The 27,233-nt window shown below is 47.8% G+C and overlaps 1 protein-coding gene across 10 annotated transcripts in view; it reads left to right on the top strand.

Annotated features, from left to right (window-relative positions):
* The window catches only part of cp (ceruloplasmin), a 266,551-nt gene that overhangs the window by 167,605 nt on the left and 71,713 nt on the right, over positions 1–27,233 (top strand). For all 10 annotated transcript variants that reach the window (XM_070883703.1, XM_070883701.1, XM_070883708.1 and 7 more), the window contains one exon: positions 12,384–12,628. In XM_070883703.1, coding sequence (XP_070739804.1) covers positions 12,384–12,628 — 245 coding nt within the window. The remainder of the gene's footprint in view (positions 1–12,383; positions 12,629–27,233) is intronic.

The raw sequence follows: 27,233 nt of genomic DNA, 5'->3' as shown, positions 1-27,233 counted from the left end.
GAATCATAGAAATTAAATGTGCGAAAATAATTAATTCACCCCATTGTGCCAGTGCCGTTGTGCTCATTCTTCAACTGTAGCTGTCTATCTATAATATTAAAATTTTTGCATATAGCATGTTTTTCTCGTAAACCTCACTTACTTCCTTTTACACTTTACCCATTACAATTCAAGTGTCACAATTCAGTTGTCATCTGATCCACTATGAACAACGCCATAGGCGATCTTCTATACTGTAAATTTTCTCCTGGCCATTACATTTTTTCTATTTCCTTTTCCAGTTAATCAATTCTTTCCACTCCATACAGCCCAAAATCTGCCCAAGGTTTCAATACTCCTCCTGTATCTGGAAAGATTGTCCTAGCAGTTCTCTTCATAGATATCGAATGTTCTCTCACCTTCAACTTGCAGCCGCTCTCTCCATTGCAACTTTTATTGTCAGTATTTTGACTCTAACTTTCGTTCCCTGTCCCTCCTAACTGCAACCCAACTGTCTTGAGATCCATTCTCATACATCATCTCTTACTCCAAGCCATGCTTCTATTGGACCTCAAGATTGAGGAACTCTTTAGTTCCTTTCCTCTCACAACTGACAAACTTTTGAATTAAATTCTTTTACAGGATTTAATTCAGTATCCAGTTTCATTCACAATGCCTCAGATAATAAAGCAGTCCGTGCCCATGTGCAGCAAGACCTGGACAACATTCAGGCTTGGGCTGATAAGTGGCAAGTAACATTCACGTCACACAAGTGCCAGGCAATGACCATCTCCAACAAGGGAGAGTCTAGCCACCTCCCCTTGACATTCAACGGCATTACCATCGCCGAATCCCCCACCATCAACATCCTGGGGGATGCCATTGTCCAGAAACTTAACTGGACCAGCCACATAAATACTGTGGCTGCAAGAGCAGGTCAGAGGCTGGGTATTCTATGGCAAGTGTCTCACCTCCTGACTCCCCAAAGCCTTTCCGCCATCTACAAGGCACAAGTCAGGAGTGTGATGGAATACTCTCCACTTGCCTGGATGAGTGCAGCTCCAACAACACTCAAGAAGCTCGACACCATCCAGGACAAAGCAGTCCACTTGATTGGCACCCCATCCACCACCTTCAACAGCCACTCCAAGTCGCACACCATCCCAACTTGGAAAGACTGTATATCGGCGTTCCTTCATAGTCGCTGGGTCAAAATCCTGGAACTCCCTAACAGCACTGTGGAAGTACCTTCACTATGCGACTGCAGAGGCTCACCACCACCTTCTCAAGGGCAATTAGGGATGGACAATAAATGCCAGCCTCGCCGGCGATGCTCATATCCCATGAATGAAGAAAATTCCATCTGTTTATTGTTCAAGGTATAATGCTAGTGGTGTAAAATATAAAAACAGAAGACAAAATGGATGTCCAACTTTTATAAAAGCTTTTCCATCAACCTCATATTCTACTCAGTCCTCTTACTCCCTTTTAAAATAATATGATTCCAACAGTTAAAAGGGTTTGTTTGGACAGATATAGAGAAATTGGTGGGGGAATCAAGAACAAGGGACATAATCTTAAAATTAGAGCCTTTTCAGGAGCGAAATTTAAAAGCACTTTTTCATACAAATGCAGTAGAAATTTGAAACTCTCTCTCCCCAAAGGCTGTAGATGCTGGGACAATTTCAAGACTGAGAGAGATAGATCTTTTGTTGGGTAAGGGATATGGGGAAAAGGCGGGTAAATAGAGTTATTCTGCAGATTAGTCGTGATCGAATTGAATGGCGGAGCAGGTGCGAGAGACTAAGTGGCCGACTCCTGTTCCTACTGTTGCCGTGACAATAAAATAATTGAGCAAAGTATTGCACAAGAGAATTGCTTTGTTTGCTGGTGGAAGGTCTGTTCAGCAGTCAGAGGGTTAGTGATAAACAATGCCTGTGACCCACTGCTGACCTGGGAAAAGAAAATCATTAGTGAGGCTGAAGAACTTACCAGAATGGACAAGCGTCGCAGGAACTGTTTACCTAAATTGCAAAACCGACATTATTTCCCAATGCTCTACCTTCTATTGGTCAGGCATATCAAGCACTGCAGCTGGTTCCTCCTCTGATCATTTAAAAGATTCTCCTTCTTTCTCTCTCTCACTCTCTCTCCCCCAACCGAAGAATTCTATGGTATTTCAGACAAGATGAAGACAGTGCCAGCTGTGTGCTTCTTCCTGCTATATTTCAGTGCCGTTTCGAGGGCCTTAACCCGGGAGTATTATTTCGGTATTAGGGAAGTCAACTGGAATTATGCTCCGACTGGCAGAAACCTCATTGCTGGCATCACGATTGACAAGGATGAGTGAGTATATATAAATGGGAAGGCAAAGGAATAAAATCTGCGAATGCTTGAAACCTGAATTAGAAAAACAGAAGATGGTGGAATTAGATAGGTGGTCGGACAGCAGATGAAAGGGAAAGACGGGCTAACAATTTAGGCTCAACAGAACTGGCCTGAGCATATAAGCCTATAATCTGCCGTTCTCTCCCAGAACTCTAATTTTATCCATATGCAAATCTTTGAGTTGAAATCTGGAGTTTAGAAGAATGAGAGGTGATCTCATTGAAACATATACGATTCTGAGGGGAATTGACTGGGTAGATGCAGGGAGGATGTTTCCCTTGGCTGTCTCAAACTAGGAGTCACAGTCTCAGGATAAGGGGGCGGCCATTTAGGACTGAGATGAGGAGAAATTTCTTCACTCAGAGGGTTGTGAATCTTTGGAATTCTCTACCCCAGAGAGCTGTGCAGGCTCAGTTGCTGAATATATTCAAGGCTGGGATCGATAGATTTTTGGATTTTAGGGGAATCAAGGGATATGGGGAAAGGGTGGGAAAGTGGAGTTGAGGTCGAAGATCAGCCATGATTTTATTGACTGGTGGAACAGCCTTCGAGGGGCCGTACAGCCTACTCCTGCTCCTATATCTTATGTTGTTACGTTCTGACAGACTAAATAACAAACCTTTAAAAGGCAGGAGCAACGGGAGTCAGCCTCTGTGTTCTCCGCGTGCCATCTCCCTCATGAGCAAAACAAACAGAGTCCTGTCCAGAGATTTGCCCTCACCGATGAAGCATTCATTGATAGTATTTGTTTTCCACTGTTTGCTCATGTTGAAATGTTTAATTTGACGTGCGAGGTGGTCTGTTCTGTTCAGCTCTGTCATAGATTGTTGCAATAGCTGTTGGTAACCGATACTGGTGACACACAAGGGCTTTCTTAACTGGATGGGGGGGGGGGGGGGGCTGCTCTTCTCTGAGAGGCCACTGACACCAGCCTTGGTACCAAATGGTCATCAAAGTCCAGGTTGGTGATTGGAGCGTGGGCAGGAACAGCAGGAGTGGCGAGGAGGGGCGAAGGAGCGACGAGAGAATGTGGAGGGATGTGATCGGGGCCCAGGAGAGGTGTGAGTTCGGGCCCAGGGGCCCAGGGGCCCAGGGGCCCAGGGGCAGCAAGGGCCAGCCCACACTGCGATATGTGCACGCACTAGGCACGTGCACCAGAGCAGTTCTCCAGTCGTCTTGGTTAACCCTTGCCACTGGACCAAGACCTAGCTCTGTCAAGCCCGTGTGGCAGCTGGTGTGCAACGGTCACCACACGTTAAAAAAATCCACCCTTCACGATGTAGTTCAAGACCTGGAATATTGAAACACCTGTGAACTCATCCCTTTTTGGCGTGGTAGCAAGCCATCATCGTTTCGAGGGACCACCTATGATGATGGTGCCAAATAGTCTTGGTGCCAGTGCAACGAACAAAGCCAAGAGTAAACTGGCGGAATCTTAAAGTGTACTGGCGGGGGTGATGTTGCTCGCATGGCCGAGGCCACAATGGTTAAATGCAATACAGCCCAGGTGGTCTCTCACGCTTTATCCCCATTCATCCCCGAGGCATCTGATCTCAGCGAGGGTTGGTTTTGTAATTTAGGTAAACAATCACAGCTTGGCCATTCTAGTAAGTGCCACAACTTCACTAATGATTTTTTTCTCCGGGTCAACAGTGGGTTACAGGAGTTGTTTATCACTAACCTGCTGACTGCTGAACAGGACTCCCACCAGCAAACAACACCGTTCTCTTGTGCAATATTTAGCTGAGTTATTTTATCCAGGTCAAAGGTGGAAGTGGGAGCCCACAAGGATCGATGCTGAGATCTGATGAGGGTCTGTACGATTATGAAAGGGTTTGATAGAGCAGATGTAGAGAAGATGTTTCCCCGTGCAAGTGAGACCAGAATTCATGGTCATTAATAGAAGATAGTCACTAATAAATCCAATAGGGAATGCATGAGAAACTTCTTTAACCAGATAGAAAGATAAATAAGCACATGAGGGAGAAAGGAATAGAAGGATCATCATAGGCAGTCCCTCGTAATCGAGGAAGACTTGCTTCCACTCTTAAAATGAGTCCTTAGGTGGCTGAACAGTCCAATACGAGAGCCACAGTCCCTGTCACAGGTGGGACAGATAGTCGTTGAGGGAAGGGGTGGGTGGGACTGGTTTGCCGCACGCTCTTTCTGCTGCCTGCACTTGATTTCTGCATGCTCTCGGCGATGAGACTCGAGGTGCTCAGCGCCCTCCCGGACAGGAGGGAGAAAGGAATAGAAGGAAATGTTGATGGCGTTAGATGAAGAAGGGTGGGAGGGGGCTCGTGTGGAGCATAAATACTGGCACGGACCTGTTGGGATTGCATGGTCCGTATCTATGCTGTAAATACTATGTAATGCCATTTAAGATTGAGATGAGGAGGAATTTCTTCATTCAGAGGGTGGTGACTCTTTGGAATTCTCTGCCCCAGAGGACTGTGGATGCTCAGTCGTTGAGTATATTCAAGGCCGAGATTGATAGATTTTTGGACCCTAAGGGAATCAAGGGATATGGGAAAAGGACGGGAAAGTGGAGTTGAGGTCAAAGATCAGCCATATAGGGAGGCAGTAGATGCTCCACGATTAACTTCAGTGATCCTGAAATACATTTTAAAAGGACATTTTGTTTGGCATGGTATATTGGGGTACATTTTCGTCCTTACCGCCTGGGCGTTAAGCCACATGCCAGCGAAATACGGAGTGGAAAATCTGTTGGGGAGGCTCTTTTAAACATATTGGATTTTCCTTTTATTTATTTGGAAATTTGAAGTGACACATATTGGCAGGAAAAATGAGGATAGAAATATAAATTAAATGGTACAGTTTTAAAGGGAGTGCAGGAACAGAGAGATCTGGGGTTCACATACACAAATCTTTGAAGGTGACAGAACAAATTAACAAGGCTGTTAAAAAAGCATCCCCTTATCATGGCTTTATCAATAGAGGCATCGAGTATAAAAGTAAGGAAGTTATGCTAAAGCTTTATAAATCACTGTTTAGGCCTCAGCTGGAGCATTGTCTCCAATTCTGGCCGCCACACTTTAGGAAGGATGTCGAGGCCGTGGAGAGGGTGTGGAGGTGATTGAACAGAATGGTCCCAGAGATGAGGGACTTCAGTTAATAGAGAGGCTGGAGAAGCTGGGGTTGTTCTCCTTACAGCAGAGAAGGTTAAGGGGAAATGTAATAGAAAAACATAGAAAATAGGTGCAGGAATAGGCCATTCGGCCCTTCGAGCCTGCACCACCTTTCAATAAGATCATGGCTGATCACTCCCTCAGTACCCCTTTCCTGCTTTCTCTCCATACCCCTTGATCCCCTTAGCCATAAGGGCCATATCTAACTCCCTCTTGAATATATCCAATGAACTGGCATCAACAACTCTCTGCGGTAGGGAATTCCACAGGTTAACAACTCTCTGAGTGAAGAAGTTTCTCCTCATCTCAGTCCTAAATGGCTTACCCCTTATCCTTAGACTGTGACCCCTGGTTCTGGACTCCCCCAACGTCGGGAACATTCTTCCTGCATCTAACCTATCCAGTCCCGTCAGAATTTTATATGTTTCTATGAGATCCCCTCTCATCCCCTCTAATAGAGGTGTTCCAAGATTCATGGGGGTTTGATAGACGAGATAGGGAGAAACGGTCTCCATTAGCAGGAGAGTCAGTAACCAGAGAACACAGATTTAAGATAATTAGAAATGGAGATAACTTTTTTTATGCAGTGAGCTGCAATGATCTGGACTTCACTGACTGAAAGGATGGAGGACGCAGATTCAATAGTAACTGTTATAAGGGAATTGGATAAATACCGCAAAAGGAAAAAACTTGTGGGGAAAGAGCAGGAGAGTGGGATTAATTGGATAGTACTCTCAAAGAGATGGCACAGGCACAATGGGCTGAATAGCCTCCTACTGTGCCGTATGATTGTATGATTTAAATGGCAGAAACATCAGCCGAGAAGTGTTATTACCTCACTGGGCTCCACCTCGGCGATGATGGCTGGAAACCTATCCCCCACTGTCTGGCAATCAGCAGTAAGTGGTGGGTGGGCAGACATGAGTTTAGAATGACTCGGAGGTAGGCAAGAGTAGCCGAGGTTGACTCTCTGTCACTTCCTGTGGAAAAGGTTCTCCCCTCCACTCAGCACCAGCCCACATCGGGTGGCCAGTGGACAATTGCAGGTGCACAGAATTTGTTTCTAATTCATTTACTGAGAGATTTGAGGTTCTCCCTGCTTCTGGATTGGGAACTTGCTTTTTCCTGACTTTGCCTAGTTTGAATTGTCTTGAATTGTGATGGCATCGTTGCCTGCTCCGAGAAAGCAGCCAAAGCCGCCTAGCAGGAGAGTGGGACTATTTGGATCGCTCTTTCCGAGAATCAGCATAGGCACCATGAGCAGAATGGCCTGTTGCATGATTCTAGGAAAACTGACGGCATTGTTCGAAGATCCCAAATCCTAAAATGATGATTGCGATCCCCAACCCCAGATTTAGATTCTCCTTTCCCTGCACTCCAGGGAGGCCCAACATCATCTCCTCCCCAAGGCCAATAAATGAGGTTCGTCAGCAACACCCATATCCCAGGAACAAATAACAAAAGAACCACGTCCATGTACCAATTATGGTGTAGAAACAGGAGATTTTCAGCAGCATCAGCCCGAACCTGAGTCACATTCTGATGCCCAGACTTCAGAGAACTAAAATTACAATGTTAATTCTCCCCCCCGCCCACTTCCCCACATCCCCGCCACCCCCCTCCCCACCCCACTCACACCCCCTCCACCCCCCCTCCCCACCCCCCCACTCACAGATAAATTCATTTCATTCTTTACTGATTCTAATCACACCATAGGCTAAGCATCCTCCAGCATTTCTTGTTCAAGAGCTTTCATCATTTCCACCTTAGCCCAAATCATCTTCCTTCTCATGAACCACAAGTGTAGGTCCAATAATGGGCCTGATGGATGGAGCTGTTTATTTAAAAGCTGACCATTTAATTAGTCTCGATGTTGCCAAGATCACCTACATGTCTTTCTGGTCCACTATAATGTTTTGCAAATTCGAATGCTAATGGAAAGCACAAACAGATTTAACGTGATGAGCATTGATGTGACTGAGTATGAAGCCTAGGCCTTCAATTACTACCTTTAACTCAGTGCTAGATATTTATACTTCTTTATAACACATTCATTCTTTTTTACATTGAGTTGAAGGGTGATGGTGATAGGGATAGTTCTATTTCAGGCCCCCAGTGTCAGCATCAATCACTCCTAGGTGAGTTATAGCACAGCCAAATGCTGATCAAAGTTATCTCTAATCTGCCCCAACAAGCTTTTACTAGAGCCTGTCTTCAGCTAACTAGTACTTCTTCAGTCAACACCTTGATTTCAAAATTCCCATCCTTGTTTTCAAATCCCTCCACGGTCTTGCCCCGCCCAATCTTTGTAATCTCCTTCAGCCCCACAAACCCCCCGTGAGATCTGTGCCCTGCTAATTCTGCCCTCTCGAGCTGCACGCCCAGAAGAGGCGTGACACATTATCCATTTTGAGTACTCTCATCATACGACCATTCTGAGCGGCGGTACCAATTAGTGGAGAATTAGGAGCAGTTTGGTGCTCACTGGGACCTGCATTGAGTCTGCTCACACTGGTTTCACATGCAATCAGAGCACAGACAAGAAGACTTCAATACCAACATTTTGGGCTAGGTTTGAGGTGAAAGGCCAGAGTCCACCTCAACTTTGTTTTGTCAGTGCGTAGCACTTATATGTTGGGTGTAGTAAAAGCGGTGTGATATTGGTGGGGTGCGCCTCAGCTGGTTTGGGCACAATCTATGGTCGATTTTCAGCGCACACAGTGCCATTAAGTGGCCAAGACATTTATTTACGTGCACACAGTGGGTTATTTCCTTGTCCATTATGTTGGGCAGCATAGGTTTAACTCGGGATTTTGCAAAACAAAACAGGATACATTTTCAAGTGCATGGTCAACAGGAGCCTATCAATCAAATTTGATTAAGACTTTTTTGTACCTAAGGGCTGTAGTGTTGGACATCACCAAACTTGAAAGGAGCAGGAGAGATTACAACTTGTATTTATATAGTACCTTTAACATAGTAAAATATTTAATCACGCTTCACAGGAGTATTATAAGACAAAAAAATTGACACCAAGCCTATAAGGAGAAATTAGGGCAGATGACCAAAAGCTTGGTCAAAGAGGTAGGTTTTAAGGAGCATCTTAAAGGAGGAAAAAGAGGTAGAGAGGAAGAGAGTTTTAGGCAGGGAATTTCAGAGCTTAGGGCCCAGTCAGCTGAAGGCACGGCCGCCAATGGTTGAGCGATTATAATCAGGGATGCTCGAGAGGGCAGAATTAGAGGAGCGCAGACATCTCGGGGGGGTTGTGGGGCTGGAGGAGATTACAGAGATAGGGAGGGACGAGGCCGTGGAGGGATTTGAAACAAGGATGAGAATTTTGAAATCGAGACGTTGAATGAAGAAGTACGAGTTAGCTGAAGACAGGCTGTTGTTGTAAAAGCTTGTAGGATGAATGAAAGACTTAGCAAGGTAGGGAATTCCACAGATTTGAGGTAAAATAGCACGTTCCTCCCAAAGTGTAATGTGCGGGATATATCATGATTCTTACAGTAATTTAAGAAACTCCTATTTATTTGCAGACATGGACTCAGAAGTCAGATTTATCCATTGGAATGTGTTTTTGTAAATCCAGTTGGCTAGTCTTTTATTCTTATTTGCCATTTTTTCAAACTCTTATCTGTAAATGACAGGTGGCCTCTTATCTTGGACACGGTAAAGATTGCAGTAGTTAAGCAACAGCAGGGTGACCCTGAGTTTGGTACAATGATTGCACTTGTCCAAGAAAAAAAAAATAACCCTGCCCTCGGCGAAGACTTTGACCACAGCCTGTGGGATTTAGTTTGAACTCCTAAATGTGTCCCATGGATTCAGCAACAAGAACAACTTACATTTATATAACACCTTTAACATAGTAAACAGTCCTGAGGTACTTCACAGCAGTTGTGTCCTGTAGTCAGTGACATTGCATAGGAACAGATAGTCAAGGTGTAATATATGATCAGTTCCACCATTTCTAGTAATAAAGGTTAGGTTTTTCCATCCGCTGCCTGTAGCTACTGCCTCCTTCTAAGATATTCTCCTCAACCTGAAATGGTGCATACTGTTGGGAGAAGCAGATACAACAACAACAGCCACCTGCATTTACATAGCGCACTTAACATCGAAAAATGTCCCCAGGCACTTCACAGATGCGTAATCAAAGTTGGACGGCAAGCCAAAGAAAGATATTTGGAGGGCTAACCAAAATCTTGGTCAAAAATATGAATTTTGAGGAGGATATTAAAGTAGGAGAGGGAGGTGGAGAGGCGGAGGGGCTTAGGGAGGGAATTGGATGGTTTCTATAATGGACGGGCGACTGGCAATGCCAGGTTTATATCTGGATGGCAAACTCAAATCCTACCCCAACTTCCTCATACAAGCCAAAGGGGAAATCATATGTGGGCTCTTTATTTTTGAGAACACAGACCTATGTCAGCCGTGGCTCAATGGTAACATTCTCATCTCTCATTGAATCAAAAGATTGTGGGTTCAAGCCCCATTCCAGAGACTTGAGCACATAAACTAGTGTCGAGGAAATTTTAGCTTAAATTAACTCAGGCGGAGACTTTCAGAGTCGCACTTCGAGAGAATTTTATTTTCTAACAAGATATTTCGGAGAGTCTGCTCAGTCCGCACTGAGGCAAAACTCTGAGTTTTACAAGCAAACCCGCTCTATATTTATACAGTCAAAACAGGAATCTAAAACACACCACACAAGTACATCATTCTTGTAAATGCAATCAAAGCAAGAACTTTATCTAAAACACCTCATATGAGCATTAATCATACATCCTGTAAATACAAAGGTCATTTCAGGAGGCAGACTTTTATCTTGTCCTTGCATAGTTTCTCCCTGTCCGTATTCTGATAAGCAAGGTATCTGGAAACTCATGTAAACACTAGATAGTCATGTATTTACAACATTCTTTGTTTCAAGGCAGAGAAGTGTGGGTGTTTTTTCTAGCTCCACTAATTCTACAAAATCAGCAAAAAGTGAACTTAACCCTTTCCTTTAAAATAGGACATAGATCGTTTTCTTCCACAACTAGGCTGACACTTCACTGCAGTGCTGAGGGGAGTGCTGCGTTGTCAGATGCACTGTCTTTTAGAGGCGATGTTAAACTAAGGCTCCCATGTAAAAGCTTCCATGACTGTTTTCAAAAAACAACAGGGAATTATCGGCCTGTGTCCTGGCAAACATGTACTGCTCACCAACAACAATAATAGCTTGTATTTATATAGCGCCTTTAACGTTGTAAAACCTCCCACGGTGCTTCGCAGGAGCGTTATCAAACATAATTTGACCCTGAATCACATAAGAAGATATTAAGACAGATGACCAATAGCCTGATCAAAGAGGTAGGTTTTAAGGAGTATCTTAAAGGAGGCACGGCCACCAATGGTGGAGCGATGAAAATCGGGGATGACCAGAATTAGAGGAACGTAGATATCTCGGAGGGTTGTAGGGCTGTTGGAGTTTACAGAGATAGAGAGGCCATGAAGGGATTTGAAAACAAAGATGAGAATTTTAAAATCGAGGTGTTTCTTAACCGGGAGCCAATGTAGGTCAGCGAGCACAGAGGTGTTGGGCGAGCGGGACTTGGTGCGAGTTAGGACACGGGCAGCAGAGTTTTGGATGACCTCAAGTTTACGTAGCTTAGAATGTGGAAGAAGCCAGGAGTGCATTGGAACAGTCAAGTCTAGCGGTAACAAAGGCATGGATAAGGGTTTCAGCAGCCGATGAGCTGAGGCAGGGGCGGAGGCAGGCAATATTCTGGAGGTGGAAATAGGATGTCTTATGGATGGCGCGGATATGTGGTCAGAAGCTCATTTCAGGTTTAAATATGACACCAAGGTTGCAAACAGTCTGGTTTAGCTCCAGACAGAAGTTGGGGAGTGGGATGGAATCAGTGACTAGGGAACGGAGTTTGTGGCGGGGACCGAAAACAATGGCTTCGGTCTTTCCAATATTTAATTGGAGGAAATTTCTGCTCATCCAGAACTGGATGTCGGACAAGCAGTCTGACAATTTAGAGACCGAGGAGGGGTCGAGAGGGGTGGTAGTGAGGTAGAACTGGGTGTCATCAGTGTACATGTGGAAACTGACGCTGTGTTTTCGGATGATGTCGCCGAGGGGAAACAAGTAGATGAGAAATAGGAGGGGGCCAAGGATAGATCCTTGGGGAACTCCAGAGGTAACGATGCGGGAGTGGGATGAGAAGTCATTGCAAGTGATTCTCTGACTACGATTAGATAGATAAGAATGGAACCAGGCGAGTGCAGTCCCACCCAGCTGGATGACGGTGGAGAGGCATTGGAGGAGGATGGAGTGGTCAACTGTGTCAAAGGCTGCAGGCAGGTTGAGAAGGTCGAGGAGGGATAGAACCAAAACTGTCAAAAAACCCCAGATTACTTACAACATTGCTATTTATGATAAGCACCTCGGGATGATTCCATGAAAGGCACCATATAACTTTTTTTTATTTTCGTTCCTGGGATGTGGATGCTGACAAAAAAAGCATTTATTGCCCATCCCTAACTGCCCTTGAGAAGGTGGTGGTGAGCCACCACCTTGAACCGCTGCAGTCCATGTGGTGAAAGTATTCCCACAGTGCTGTTATAGAAGGAAGGCCAGGATTTTGACCCAGCAACGATGAAGGAACAGCAATATATTTCCAAGTCAGGATGGTGTGTGACTTGGAGGGGAACGTGGAGCTGGTGGTGTTCCCGTGTGCCTGCTGCCCTTGTCTGTCTAGGTGGTAGAGGTCTGTCAAAGAAGCCTTGGAGGGTGGATAACTACAATGTGATAACTATAAATGCTTTCTTTCTTTATGTTCATTGATACTAGTTGTACTTTGCAATATACAGGCATGCATCTGTATTCCTGAAACGAAGTCCCACTAGGATAGGAAGTGTGTATAAGAAAGCTGTGTACCTGGAGTATACGAGCGACAATTATACCAAGGAGATTGCTAAACCTGAATGGTTGGGATTTCTCGGACCAATTATAAAGGCTGAACAAGGTGACACCATCATTGTTCACCTGAAGAATTTTGCTTCTCGACCCTATTCACTTCATCCACATGGAGTCACCTACACAAAAGCAAATGAAGGTAATTTTTTGGGGGGGTTTGATGTCTATTATTTGCTCCCTACATTCTTAATTGCCTACTGAGAGATGCAATGCTGGACTATAGCCACAAGGAGTTACACAAGATTCACCCGTTTTACAGGGAATTGTCATGCCTTTACTTGGCATCTCTGAAAGATTAACTGCAATTGTGATTGCTCTGTGTGAAAAATAGTGAGCATTATTAACGCACAAGATGCTACTGTCCTCGGTACAATACACCACAACACAACTTGCACTTATATAAAGCACCATTTCTACAATGAAATACCACAAAACTTCACAAGGAGGGGAGAATTTGGACACTGAGCTGGAATTAGAAGAGTTAGGGGAGGTGTTTGAAGGAGAGCTCAAAGAGTTAGATTTAGGAGGAGATGAAGCAAGGCAGAGATGATTTTGGAAGATATTCTGACAGCAGGGCAAGACGATTGTCATCACTGGTGGTGTGTGGGCTGAAGGGGAGTGGACACGTAGCAGTGCAAACTCAAGGAAAGGAGGGCGTGAGCTGAGATGTAGACTTATGTATTGTCCACAACTCACATTCCAGTTGTTTCCCCATCTCCACTTTCGCCAGTCCAGCGGGTGTAAACTTGAACATATCCTGCGCATAATAGACGTAGCAATTCATTGCTTGACCACACCAAGTTCTACCAAGGCTTCGCTTTCCTCTGCCTAAACAGCTCACCACTCTAGGATCATTCTAGAGAACAAAGATAACCTCAGGGTCCATGCTCTATTACCAACCATCTGCTTAACCCTCTCTCCTCAGCCACTTCCACATTCACCTCCAACAACAAGTGCGAGGGATTCAGGAGTTTATTTGGGCTAGAAATTCGACAGCTTTGCGCCCGTTTTACCACCATGGCGGGGCGGAAAAACTGATTTTTTTTGCGGGGGGGGGGGGGCGCGATAAACGCAGCGCACAAAATTTCGCGCCCGGGCGGAAATTTCAGCCGCAGTTTTGCGCAGCGGTCAAAGGTATCGCCCGTCCGTTTTTTTCATCGTTTTTATGACATCAATCGGCATGCAACGCTTGCTATCACCATGGGCGAAAAATTCAGCGATACCGCCATTTTTACCGCCCGGCCAAAAACACGCCTGAAAAACATAAGTCTAACCTGCTTGGACCCACGGCACACCCGGCGCTAACGATGCCATCTTGAAAAACGGAGCAGAAGTTCAATGCATAAAAGGATTTGGAGGGAAGGCTGTGTTTTACACGTTGAGGTTTTCGTGAGTTTATAGTTCTTTTTTAAGGCTATTTGAGTACATTTGAAGATATTTAAAAGAATGGGGCTATAATATCTCTGCCATTATTGCTGGCTACTTTTTCTATGCAGCATCGAGCTGGAAGACGGCTTATTCAAGAGCATTTTGAGCTTAATTGAAGAGCTCGCAGACGTATGGGAAAGAGACCTTGCCCCCCCCACAAGTTTACAGGGAACATCACTCATACCTGTAGCCCTCTGAGGCACAGTGCGTTTGAAGGCTGCGTTTCCGAAAAGAGGTGGTCACAGAGATATGCCAGCTTCTACAGGCAGACCTACAGCCTACCAGAAGCAACAGGACTTCACTGCCCGTCGAGGTGAAGGTGACTGCAGCACTTGCCTTCTATGCCTCCAGCTCCTTCCAGGCATCAACAGGGGATATATGCTCCATCTCGCTGCACGCTACACAGCGCATTCACCAGGTGTCTACTGCACTGTACGCACGCAGGATGGACTTTATAAAGTTCTAAATGACCAAGGAGGCACAGAATGAGAAGGCCGCTGGTTTTGTCAAGGTTCAGGCTGCCATTGACTGTACGCACATCGCCCTATGAGCATCTTTGCAGGAGCCAGAGGTTTACCGAAATGGAAAAGGATTCCACTTGCTGAACGTACAGATCATGTCATCGGAGACAGTCCCGCGAAATCGAGGAAGACTTGCTTCCACTCCAAAAGTGAGTTCTCAGGTGACTGAACAGTCCAATACGGGAATTACAGTCTCTGTCACAGGTGGGACAGACATTGGTTGGAGGAAAGGGTGGAGGGGGAGACTGGTTTACAGCACGCTCCTTCTGCTGCTTGCGCTTGATTTCTGCATGCTCTCGGTGATGAGACTCAAGATGCTCAGCGCCCTCCGGATGCTCTTCCTCCATTTAGGGCGGTCTTTGGCCAGGGACTCCCAGATGTCGCTGGGAATGTTGCATTTTATCAAGGAGTCTTTGAGGGTGTCCTTGAAGCGTTTCCTCTGCCCACCTGGAGCTCGCTTGCCGTGTGCGACCATATTCAGTGCATCATGGCAGTCAATGCCCAATATCCAAGGAGCATCCATGATGCTTTCATCTTGCGTGAGAGCACTGTCTCATACCTGTTTGAGCGTCAGCCACAAGGCCAGAGCTGGATGCTGGGGGACAAAGGTTACGGCCTCGTCACCTGGCTCATGACCCCCCCTCTGGAACCTTCAGACACAAGCCGAACATTGTTATAATGACAGCCATATAGCCACATGCAACCTCGTTGAAAAGACAATTGGAGTGCTCAAGCAGCGCTTCCAATGCCTGGACCACTCTGGAGGCTGCCTGCAGTACTCCCCTCAGTCGGTCTCTGAGTTCATTGTGGTGTGCTGCATGCTACATAACTTGGCCATCAATGAGGGGACAGGATTTTCCAATGGGGATTGCAGGACCATCTCAGGAGAGAGGGGGGGTGGGGATGGGGATGAAGAGGAGGAGGAGGATGTGGAGTCTGGCAATGAACCCATGCCACCACCACAACCCCCACAGGGGAGGCCTCGAGGAGCTTTCATCACTGCCAAAGTCTTTCTTGCAGCTCATAAATCAATGCTTCACCGTTGCCTACCCACTCTACCCCACCATGTTGACTATTCCCCCTCTTAATCATCATCATCATAGGCGGTCCCACGTAGCGAGGATAACTTGCTTCCACACCAAAAAGGGATGAGTTCACAGGTGTTTCAATAAAGGACCTAATATTCCAGATCCCGAACTACATGTTGAAGGGTGGAAAATGCCTGTGCATGGATTTTTTTAACGTGTGGTGGCCGTTGCACACCAGCCACCACACGGGCTTGACAGAGCTAGGTCTTGGTCCAGTGGCAAGGGTTACCCAAGACGACTGGAGACCAGCTCTGCTGCACAGTCCTAGCGCACACATCTATCGCAGTGTGGGCTGGCCCGTGCTGCCCCTGAGCCCTCGCCTCTTCTGGGCCCCAAACTCGTGCCTCTGCTGGGCCCCAATCACATCGCTCTGCAATCTCACACCGCTCCAGCCCACGCTCCAATCAGCAGCCTGGACCTTGGTGACGTCCCTCTTCGCTGCCCTCCTGCACCGACTCGCACTGCACCTTGAAGTGGCACGTTCCACGCTGCTCCTTTGCCCCCAACCCGCTGATGGCCCTTGCCGGTCGAGGCCGCCGAACCTCTTATTCTACAAATGAGACACTGCACAAGAATGGTTAAGGTGAACAAAAGAATTTATAAACCATTTGTAAATTTTTAGCCCCTCCATCCCACCCCTTTGCTCCTTGCCCCTACCCTACCCGCGTTAGGACCAAGACAGTGTGCAGCAAGACTCACAGAGCGCTGCTATTGTTGGGGGAGAGACAATGGAGATGCCATTGGACCGCCTGGAGAAGCTAGGGGTATGGAAGGCCCAGCTTCTGAGTGGGAAGGTTCTTGTTCGGCCTCCCCAGTCAGGTGCTGTCGGTCTGGGTGGTATGACACTGGGGACTGTAGTGCCAAAGATCGAGACCATCAATTGCCACAGGGCATTGCCAGCCTCGGTGTTGTCCCGGATTGCAGCTGCATTCTGCGACATGTTCGCAGCTTGTGTGGCAGATTGTGCCGCGATGTTGCTGGCAATGCCACCCAGAGCCTGGAGGAGCTCTTGACCGAGTTCGATGCTCTCCCTGGACAGTCGCACCATATCCAGGTGTGCGTCTTGACTCAACCTCCGCAGAGACGGCATACAGGGTTCAACCCTGGGGGTGCGTTGCTGCACACCATTTGGACCCATTACCTCGGATTGGACGAAGCCTGTGAATGTGGCTTCGTCTGAGGAACTTGTGGCTACAGCTAAAGACGTGCTGACTGCATTGCCCCCTCCACCACCTCCACCCCCGTCACCACACTCCCTCGCCCTCCACCTCCACCCCCCCACCACCCCCTCCAGCCCCTCCACCACCTCCATCCCCACCCTCTCACTCTACCCCTTTCATCCCCAACACCTCCTCCCCCCAACACCTCCTCCCCCCACCATCCCCAACCTCTCCCTCGACCACCAACCTCCCCCTCCACCCACACCACCCCTTCCAGCCCCTCCATTCCCAATCTCCCCACCCTCTCCCTCCACCCCCTCTATTGTGTTCCGACATGAGACCGCACACAGGGAGGTTAAAGTAACAGTGACCTCAGTCTTTAATAAGACACTCCAGAGTGAGGAACAGGCCTTAGGGACCAGCTTATATACAGTGCTCCCAAGGGATGCTGGGTTCCCTTGGGACTTCAGGGGATGCGCTCCCTGGTGGTGGAACATGGGAGTGCATGCTTCACAGATATACAACATCACTCCCCCCCGAAAGTCAAAGTGAAAACTATTTACAAGGTGAGGCGGTCGGGAGCCTTTCTTTCCCTGGTGGACCGCCTCGGTACAAATGTCTGTTTTGGTGTGTTGGCTATGCCCTCGCTGGGCTGGCGTGTTGTTGGCTGTGCAGGGCTGCTGGGCTGTTGGGCGTGATGGGTTCGATTTCCTGGTCCGACGTGATGTCGTTGATCCTTTAGGTGTGTATTGTGGGCTCGAAAAAGGTGGTGTCTGCTGTGGGTTGTTCAGGGCAGTCTGTGAACTGCAGCCTCGTTTGGTCCAGGTGCTTTCTGCAAATTTGTCCATTGTCTAGTTTGACTACAAACACCCTATTCCCTTCTTTAGCTATCACCATGCCCGCGATCCACTTGGGACCATGTCCATAGTTTAGCACATACACAGGGTCATTCAGATCAATTTCCCGTGACACAGTGGTGCGACCATCGTTTACATTTTGTTGCTGCCGCCTGCTCTCTACCTGATCATGCAGGTTGGTGTGGACCTGCGAGAGTCTGGTTTTAAGTGTCCTTTTCATGAGTAGCTCAGCCGGGGGCACCCCTGTGGGGTCTCATGCGGTAGCTGAGCAGTACTCGGGATAGGCGGGTTTGGAGTGAGCCTTCTGTTTAAGGCTCTGTTTGATGATTTGTATTGCCCGCTCTGCCTGCCCATTGGAGGCTGGTTTAAACGGGGCCGAGGTGACATGTTTGATCCCATTGCGGATCATGAAGTCTTTAAATTCGCCACTGGTGAAACATGGCCCGTTGTCACTGACCAGTGGGTGGCAAACATGGCCCTCAGGCTTTCAATGGTGGCTGTGGCGGTGCTTCCCGACATTATTTCATATCCAATCCATTTTGAAAAAGCATCCACCACCACCAGGAACATTTTACCGAGAAACGGGCCCACATAGTCGACATGGATCCTCGACCATGGTCTGGAGGGCCAGGACCACAAACTTAGTGGTGCCTTTCTGGGTGCATTGCTCAACTGAGCACATACGCTGCATTGCCGTACACAGGACTCTAATCAAAGTCGATACCGGGCCACCACACGTGGGATCTGGCTATCGCTTTCATCATTACTATACCCGGGTGTGTGCTGTGGAGATCCGAGATGAACGTCTCCCTGCCCTTTTTTGGTAGCACTACGTGGTTACCCCACAACAGGCAGTCTGCCTGAATGGACAGCTCGTCCATTCGCCGCTGGAACGGCTTGATTGGTTCTTGCATTTCAACGGGGATGCTGGCCCAGCTCCCATGCAGTACACAGTTTTTTACTTGGGACAGCAGAGGATCGTGGCTGGTCCAAGTCCTAATCTAGCGGGCCGTGACAGGTGATTTATCATTTTCAAACGCTTCCATGACCATCAACAAGTCTGTGGGCTGCGCCACCATCAACAAGTTTGCAGGCTGCGCAATTTCCACCCCCGTGGTGGGCAATGGTAGCCGACTGAGAGCATCCGCACAGTTGCCTGGCCTGTGGCGGATGGTATAGATATACGCTAATAGCGCGAGTGCCCACCTTTGTATGCGGGCTGAGCGAACAGGGATGTGAGGGGCTTGTGATCGGTTTCGAGCTCAAATTTGAGGCCAAACAGTTACTGATGCACTTTCTTTACCCCGAACACACACGCTAATGCCTCTTTCTCAATTATGCTGTATGCCCTCTTGGCCTTAGACAAGCTCTTGGAAGCATAGGCGACAGGTTGCAACTCCCCCGCAATGTTAGCTTGTTGTAATACACACCCGACTCCGTACGACGATGCGTCCCATGTTAGCCAAGTCTTTTACACGGGTTATACAATACAAGCAGCTTGTTGGAGCATAAAATGTTTCTGGCTTTCTCAAAAGCAATTACTTGTTTTTTTCCCCATACCCAGTTCTCACCTTTGCGCATAACACATGTCGGGGCTCTAAAAGAGTGCTTAACCCTGGTAGGAAGTTACCAAAATAGTTGAGAAGTCCCAGGAACGACCGCAGCTCCGTGACGTTCTGTGGCCTGGGCGCGTTCCTGATAACCTCTGTCTTGGCGTCTGTGGGCCGAATGCTGTCCTCCGCGATCTTTCTCTCCAAAAACTCCACTTCTGTTGCCATGAAGACGCATTTCGACCTCTTCAGCCGCAACCCTACGCGATCCAGTCGCTGGAGGACATCCTCCAGGTTTTGTAGGTGCTCAACGGTGTCCCGACCCGTGACCAATATGTCGCCCTGAAAGACCACCATGTGTGGTACCGACTTGAGTAGGCTCTCCATGTTTTTCTGGAAGATCGCTGCAGCCGACCGAATTCCAAACGGGCATCTGTTGTAGATGAACAGTCCCTTGTGCGAGTTGATGCAGGTGAGGCCCTTCGAAGACTCCTCCAGCTCCTGCATCATGTAGGCTGAAGTCAGGTCGAGCTTGGTGAATGTCTTGCCTCCTGCCAGCGTCTCAAATAGGTCATCTGCCTTAGGTAGCGGGTATTGGTCCTGTAGCGAGAAACGATTAATAATTACTTTATAATCACCGCAAATCCTGACCGTGCCATCACTTTTGGGTACTGGAACAATCGGGCTGGTCCACTCGCTGAATTCCACTGGGGAGATGATGCCCTCGCGTTGCAGCCTGTCGAGCTCGATTTCCACTCTCTCCCTCATCATGTGAGGTACCGCTCGCGCCTTGTGGTGAATGAGTCATGCCTCTGGGACCAAGTTCATGGCACCATGGCTGGCTCTGTTGCACAGAAGGGCAGGAAAAAGAGTGGGAGAGCGATAGTGATAGGGGATTCAATGGTGAGGGGAATAGATAGGCGTTTCTGCGGCCGCAACCAAGACTCCAGGATGGTATGTTGCCTCCCTGGTGCAAGGGTCAAGGATGTCTCGGAGCGGGTGCAGGACATTCTGAAAAGGGAGGGAGAACAGCCAGTTGTCATGGTGCACATTGGTACCAACGACAAAGGTAAAAAAAGGGATGAGGTCCTACGAAACGAATTTAAGGAGCTAGGAGCTAAATTAAAAAATAGGACCTCAAAAGTAGTAATCTCGGGATTGCTACCAGTGCCACGTGCAAGTCAGAGTAGGAATCGCAGGACAGCGCAGATGAATACGTGGCTTGAGCAGTGGTGCAGCAGGGAGGGATTCAAATTCCTGGGGCATTGGAACCGGTTCTGGGGGAGGTGGGACCAGTACAAACCGAACGGTCTGCACCTGGGCAGGACCGGAACCAATGTCCTAGGGGGAGTGTTTGCTAGTGCTGTTGGGGAGGAGTTAAACTAATATGGCAGGGGGATGGGAACCAATGCAGGGAGACAGAGGGAGACAAAAAGGAGGCAAAAGCAAAAGACAGAAAGGAGATGAGGAAAAGTGGAGGGCAGAGAAACCCAAGGCAAAGAACAAAAAGGGCCACTGTACAGCAAAATTCTAAAAGGACAAAGGGTGTTAAAAAAACAAGCCTGAAAGCTTTGTGTCTTAATGCAAGGAGTATCCGCAATAAGATGGATGAATTAACTGTGCAAATAGATGTTAACAAATATGATGTGATTGGGATTACGGAGACGTGGCTCCAGGATGATCAGGGCTGGGAACTCAACATGCAGGGGTATTCAACATTCAGGAAGGGTAGAATAAAAGGAAAAGGAGGTGGGGTAGCATTGCTGGTTAAAGAGGAGATTAATGCAATAGTTAGAAAGGACATTAGCTTGGATGATATGGAATCTATATGGGTAGAGCTGCAGAACACCAAAGGGCAAAAAACGTTAGTGGGAGTTGTGTACAGACCTCCAAACAGTAGTAGTGATGTTGGGGAGGGTATCAAACAGGAAATTAGGTGTGCATGCAATAAAGGTGCAGCAGTTATAATGGGTGACTTTAATATGCACATAGATTGGGCGAGCCAAACTGGAAGCAATACGGTGGAGGAGGATTTCCTGGAGTGCATAAGGGATGGTTTTCTAGACCAATATGTCGAGGAACCAACTAGGGGGGAGGCCATCTTAGACTGGGTGTTGTGTAATAAGAGAGGATTAATTAGCAATCTCATTGTGCGAGGCCCCTTGGGGAAGAGTGACCATAATATGGTGGAATTCTGCATTAGGATGGAGAATGAAACAGTTAATTCAGAGACCATGGTCCAGAACTTAAAGAAGGGTAACTTTGAAGATATGAGGCGTGAATTGGCTAGGATAGATTGGCGAATGATACTTAAGGGGTTGACTGTGGATGGGCAATGGCAGACATTTAGAGACCGCATGGATGAACTACAACAATTGTACATTCCTGTCTGGCGTAAAAATAAAAAAGGGAAGGTGGCTCAACCGTGGCTATCAAGGGAAATCAGGGATAGTATTAAAGCCAAGGAAGTGGCATACAAATTGGCCAGAAATAGCAGTGAACCCGGGGACTGGGAGAAATTTAGAACTCAGCAGAGGAGGACAAAGGGTTTGATTAGGGCAGGGAAAATGGAGTACGAGAAGAAGCTTGCAGGGAACATTAAGGCGGATTGCAAAAGTTTCTATAGGTATGTAAAGAGAAAAAGGTTAGTAAAGACAAACGTAGGTCCCCTGCAGTCAGAATCAGGGGAAATCATAACTGGGAACAAAAAAATGGCAGACCAATTGAACAAGTACTTTGGTTCGGTATTCACTAAGGAGGACACCAATAACCTTCCGGATATAAAAGGGGTCAGAGGGTCTAGTAAGGAGGAGGAACTGAGGGAAATCTTTATTAGTCCGGAAATTGTGTTGGGGAAATTGATGGGATTGAAGGCCGATAAATCCCCAGGGCCTGATGGACTGCAACCCAGAGTACTTAAGGAGGTGGCCTTGGAAATAGTGGATGCATTGACAGTCATTTTCCAACATTCCATTGACTGTGAATCAGTTCCTATCGAGTGGAGGGTAGGCAATGTAACCCCACTTTTTAAAAAAGGAGGGAGAGAGAAAACAGGGAATTATAGACCGGTCAGCCTGACCTCAGTAGTGGGTAAAATGATGGAATCAATTATTAAGGATGTCATAGCAGTGCATTTGGAAAATGGTGACATGATAGGTCCAAGTCAGCATGGATTTGTGAAAGGGAAATCATGCTTGACAAACCTTCTGGAATTTTTTGAGGATGTTTCCAGTAAAGTGGACAAGGGAGAACCAGTTGATGTGATATATTTGGACTTTCAGAAGGCTTTCAACAAGGTCCCACACAAGAGATTAATGTGCAAAGTTAAAGCACATGGGATTGGGCTAGTGTGCTGACGTGGGTTGAGAACTGGTTGTCAGACAGGAAGCAAAGAGTAGGAGTAAATGGGTACTTTTCAGAATGGCAGGCAGTGTCTAGTGGGGTACCGCAAGGTTCTGTGCTGGGGCCCCAGCTGTTTACATTGTACATTAATGATTTAGACGAGGGGATTAAATGTAGTATCTCCAAATTTGCGGATGACACTAAGTTGGGTGGCAGTGTGAGCTGAGAGGAGGATGCTATGAGGCTGCAGAGTGACTTGGATAGATTAGGTGAGTGGGCAAATGCATGGCAGATGAAGTATAATGTGGATAAATGTGAGGTTATCCACTTTGATGGTTAAAAACAGAGAGACAGACTATTATCTGAATGGTGACAGATTAGGAAAAGGGGAGGTGCAACGAGACCTGGGTGTCATGGTACATCAGTCATTGAAGGTTGGCATGCAGGTACAGCAGGCGGTTAAGAAAGCAAATGGCATGTTGGCCTTCATAGCGAGGGGATTTGAGTACAGGGGCAGGGAGGTGTTGCTACAGTTGTACAGGGCCTTGGTGAGGCCACACCTGGAGTATTGTGTACAGTTTTGGTCTCCTAACTTGAGGAAGGACATTCTTGCTATTGAGGTAGTGCAGCGAAGATTCACCAGACTGATTCCCAGGATGGTGGGACTGACCTATCAAGAAAGACTGGATCAACTGGGCTTGTATTCACTGGAGTTCAGAAGAATGAGAGGGGACCTCATAGAAACGTTTAAAATTCTGATGGGTTTAGACAGGTTAGATGCAGGAAGAATGTTCCCAATGTTGGAGGAGTCCAGAACCAGGGGTCACAGTCTAAGGATAAGGGGTAAGCCATTTAGGACCGAGATGAGGAGAAACTTCTTCACCCAGAGAGTGGTGAACCTGTGGAATTCTCTACCACAGAAAGTAGTTGAGGCCAATTCACTAAATATATTCAAAAGGGAGTTCGATGAAGTCCTTACTACTCGGGGGATCAAGGGGTATGGCGAGAAAGCAGGAAGGGGGTACTGAAGTGCATGTTCAGCCATGAACTCATTGAATGGCGGTGCAGGCTAGAAGGGCTGAATGGCCTACTCCTGCATCTATTTTCTATGTTTCTATGTTTCTAAGTGGATCCGCACCTTCGCCCCAGAAAAGTTTCCAATGCCTGACTCAAAAAGGGAAGGAAATTTGTTAAGAACCTGGGTACATGAGGCCTCATCGACATGTGATAGCGCTCGGATGTCATCCCAGTTCCAGCCAATTTTTCCCAGCCATCTCCTTCCAAGCAGTGTGGGGCCATCGCCCGGGACAATTCTGAGTGGCAGTTCATGCACCGTGCCCTCGTCGGTGACCTTGACCATGGCGCTGCCCATGACAGTGATAAGCTCTTCGGTGTACGTTCTCAGTTTCGTGTGGGTCAGGGCTCAGGGCTGGTCTGAGTGCCTTGTTGCACCACAGTCTCTCAAACATCTTTTTACTCATGATGGATTGGCCCGTGCCAGTGTCCAGTTCCATGGCTTCGGGTAAGCCATTCAATTTTACGTTTAGCATTATAGGTGGACATTTCGTCAAAAATGTGTGCACCCCGTGTACTTCAGCATTTGCCACCTCTTTCTGAGGCTCAAAATTGCTTTGATCCACCATGGACCAATCTTCCTCTGCAACATGGTGGTTAGCAAGTTTTGCAGAGCTTGCAGCTCGTTTGCAAGCTCATTAGAGGTGACCCATTGTTCCACACCTCTTGCAAACATACCCTTTGAAGCGGCATGAATAGACTGAATGGAGGCCTTCACAACGCCAGCAAGGTGTGATTTGCCTTGCATTCATCCTTTGTTGGGGACTCTGAGTTAACTGGGTCACCTGAGGCCAGCTGTCAGTTGCAGACTCGTGGGTTCTGCCCTGTACATTACTGCTCGCAAAAACAGTTCCAGTTAATTTATGAACATTGCTAGCACTTGTGTGTTGAGAGATTTGTTTGGTGTTATCACTGGTGGACATAAACGCCTGTGCTATTGCAATGGCGTTACTGAGGGTCGGTGCCTCTACAGTCAAAAGTTTTCGTAGGATGGTCTCGTGGCCAATGCCCAGTCCAAAAAAGTCTCTGAGGACAGATTAGATGCAGGTGAAGAACCGATACCTCGCCATCAGCATGCTCTCCCTCGGGTTAAGATGCTCCCGAACCAGTGTACACAGCTCCTCATACAACTTATCTGTGGGTTTCACCGGAGCCAGAAGATTCTTCACGAGGCTGTAGGTCGGTGCAGACTGTGAGGAGGACCGCTCTCCTTTTTGTAGCGCTTCCTTCCCCCTCCAGCTCGTTGGCTACAAAGTACTGGTCTAGCCGTTCGACATAGGCTTCCCAGTCCTCACCCTCCGAGAACTTCTCCAGGATGCCCAGTTTGCTGCATCTTTGCGTTGGATTTGTGTACTCGTCGCCAGTTATTGTGTTCCTAACACAGATGAGACTGCACACACGGAGGTTAAAGTAACAGTGACCTCAGTCTTTAATATGCACTCCAGAGTGAGGAACAGGCTTTAGGGGCCAGCTTATGTACAGTGCTCCCAACGGATGCTGGGATTCCTTGGGACTTCAGGGGATGCACTCCCTGGTGGCGGAATATGGGAGTGCATGCTTTACAGATACACAACACCCTCCACACCCACCCCCACCCTCCTCCTCCACCCCATCCTCCCCTCCATCCCCTCCACCCCCACCCTTCCCCTCCAGCCCCATCCTCCCCTCCACCCTCACCACCCCCTCCACCCACCCCCTCCACCCTCACCCTCCCCTCCATCCCCTCCACCCCCATCCTCCCCTCCACCCTCACCACCCCCTCCATCCCCTCCACCCCCACCCTTCCCCTCCATCCCCACCCTCCCCCTCCATCCCCACCCTCCCCTCCACCCTCACCACCCCCTCCATCCCCTCCATCCCCACCCTCCCCTCCACCCCCTCCATCCCCTCCACCCCAACCCTCCCCCTCCACCCCCATCCTCCCCTCCACCCCCACCTTCCCCCTCCATCCCCACCCTCCCTTCCACCCTCACCACCCCCTCCGCCCTCACCACCCCCTCCATCCCCTCCACCCCCCTCCACCCTCACCACCCCCTCCATCCCCACCCTCACCACCCCCTCCATCCCCACCCTTCCTCTCCAGCCCTTCCAGCAGGGGAGGGCGTGGGGTGACATGAGTAAGGTCACGTCGCACAGGCTTATTTGAAGGGCCACCACTACTGCATTATATGTCGTCAAGAGACACTGCATCACATTGCCCCAACCCAGCCCGGGGATTTTGCAGGACTGACCCTCAGTTCGGAACATGGGCTCAGCAACCCCCAAGGGTAGTTGACCTCCCGAAGGCACCAATTAGACCGGCCACTCGATCCTCCAGGTCTGTTAATGGATGTGTTTGGGGCAAACCAACGCCTGTGCGCCGCTGCTCCCGACGGTTGTGGGACAACGTTTCCTTCCATAATGACAATTTGGGAATGGTTACCCGAGTGCCCTTCTGCTCTTGTGGCACATGCACTATCTGCGTGTGCCACAAGAGCAGAAGGGCACTCGGGTAACCATACTGTGTGCATTTAATACAGTCCTCTGTTTAATGGCCCTGGTAGATGCACGTGGTTCATGATGAAGACATCGACGTGCAGAAACATCTTTTAGGGTGTGAAAAAGCAATCTTCATAATGTGTAACGATCATTCATGGCAAATAAGGGGCAACACTAAGCCTACCTATAGCAACATGTGTCAGATTTACAATGTAAGTAATCAAGGAGTGCATCAATAAAAATATTACTTACTCTCATGACCCTGCAAAGGTCATTCCACCTTTTCCTCATTGCTGGTGGTCCCCGCGAATGTCATCAACTGAGGAGACCTTGTCAGCGACACAGATCCAAAATCTCTTTATAACGGCTGGAGGGGAGGGTTACTTTGACCCATCCTATTAATCTCCCCCCGTCTACTTTCAATTCCTGTGATCAATGCCTCATTGGCATCAGAGCTAAATTTCCTGGCACTCCGCCTACTATAATCACTCTGCTGCAACTTCTCTTGTCTGTGAGGAATGGCAGATTGAGACCTGGTGTACTGCGCATGCATGGGCGCACCCTGACAGCTGACCAGCATCGCAGGGATTAAAAAAATGCAAGAAAAAAAACGTCGAAAAAAATATTGCTCATGCGCAGAAGGTCCATTTTTTTTTCTGATTGCTGAATTCGCTGAATTTGGCTCCAGCGTACAAATGAAGTAGTGCAAGGCTGGATTTTACCGCTACCACTATCGCTCGTCACCGTTTTCCGAATTTTGTGGCGTCTAGCCATAGTGGTATTCTGGCGCTAAAAAAAAAAAGCCGTGATTATAAGAACATAAGGACATAAGAAATAGGAGCAGGAGTAGGCCATATGGCCCCTCAAGCCTGCTCCGCCATTTAATATGATCATGGCTGTTCCAGTCATGGACTCAGCTCCACTTCCCTGCCCGCTCCCCATAACCTCTTACCCCCTTATCGTTTAAGAAACTGTCTATTTCTGTCTTAAATTTATTCAATGTCCCAACTTCCACAGCTCTCTGAGGCAGTGAATTGCACAGATTTACAACCCTCTGAGAGAAGAAATTCCTCCTCATATCAATTTTAAATGGGCGGCCCCTTATTCTAAGATTATGCCCTCTAGTCCTAGTCTTCCCTATCTTTGGAAACATCCTCTCTGCATCCACCTTGTCAAGCCCCTTCATAATCTTATATGTTTTGATGAGATCACCTCTCCTTCTTCTGAATTCCAATGAGTAGAGGCC

The sequence above is a fragment of the Pristiophorus japonicus genome, chromosome 6, assembly GCF_044704955.1.
Source record: "Pristiophorus japonicus isolate sPriJap1 chromosome 6, sPriJap1.hap1, whole genome shotgun sequence".
Lineage (NCBI taxonomy): Eukaryota > Metazoa > Chordata > Chondrichthyes > Pristiophoridae > Pristiophorus > Pristiophorus japonicus.
This window is presented reverse-complemented; position numbering and strand designations above follow the sequence as displayed.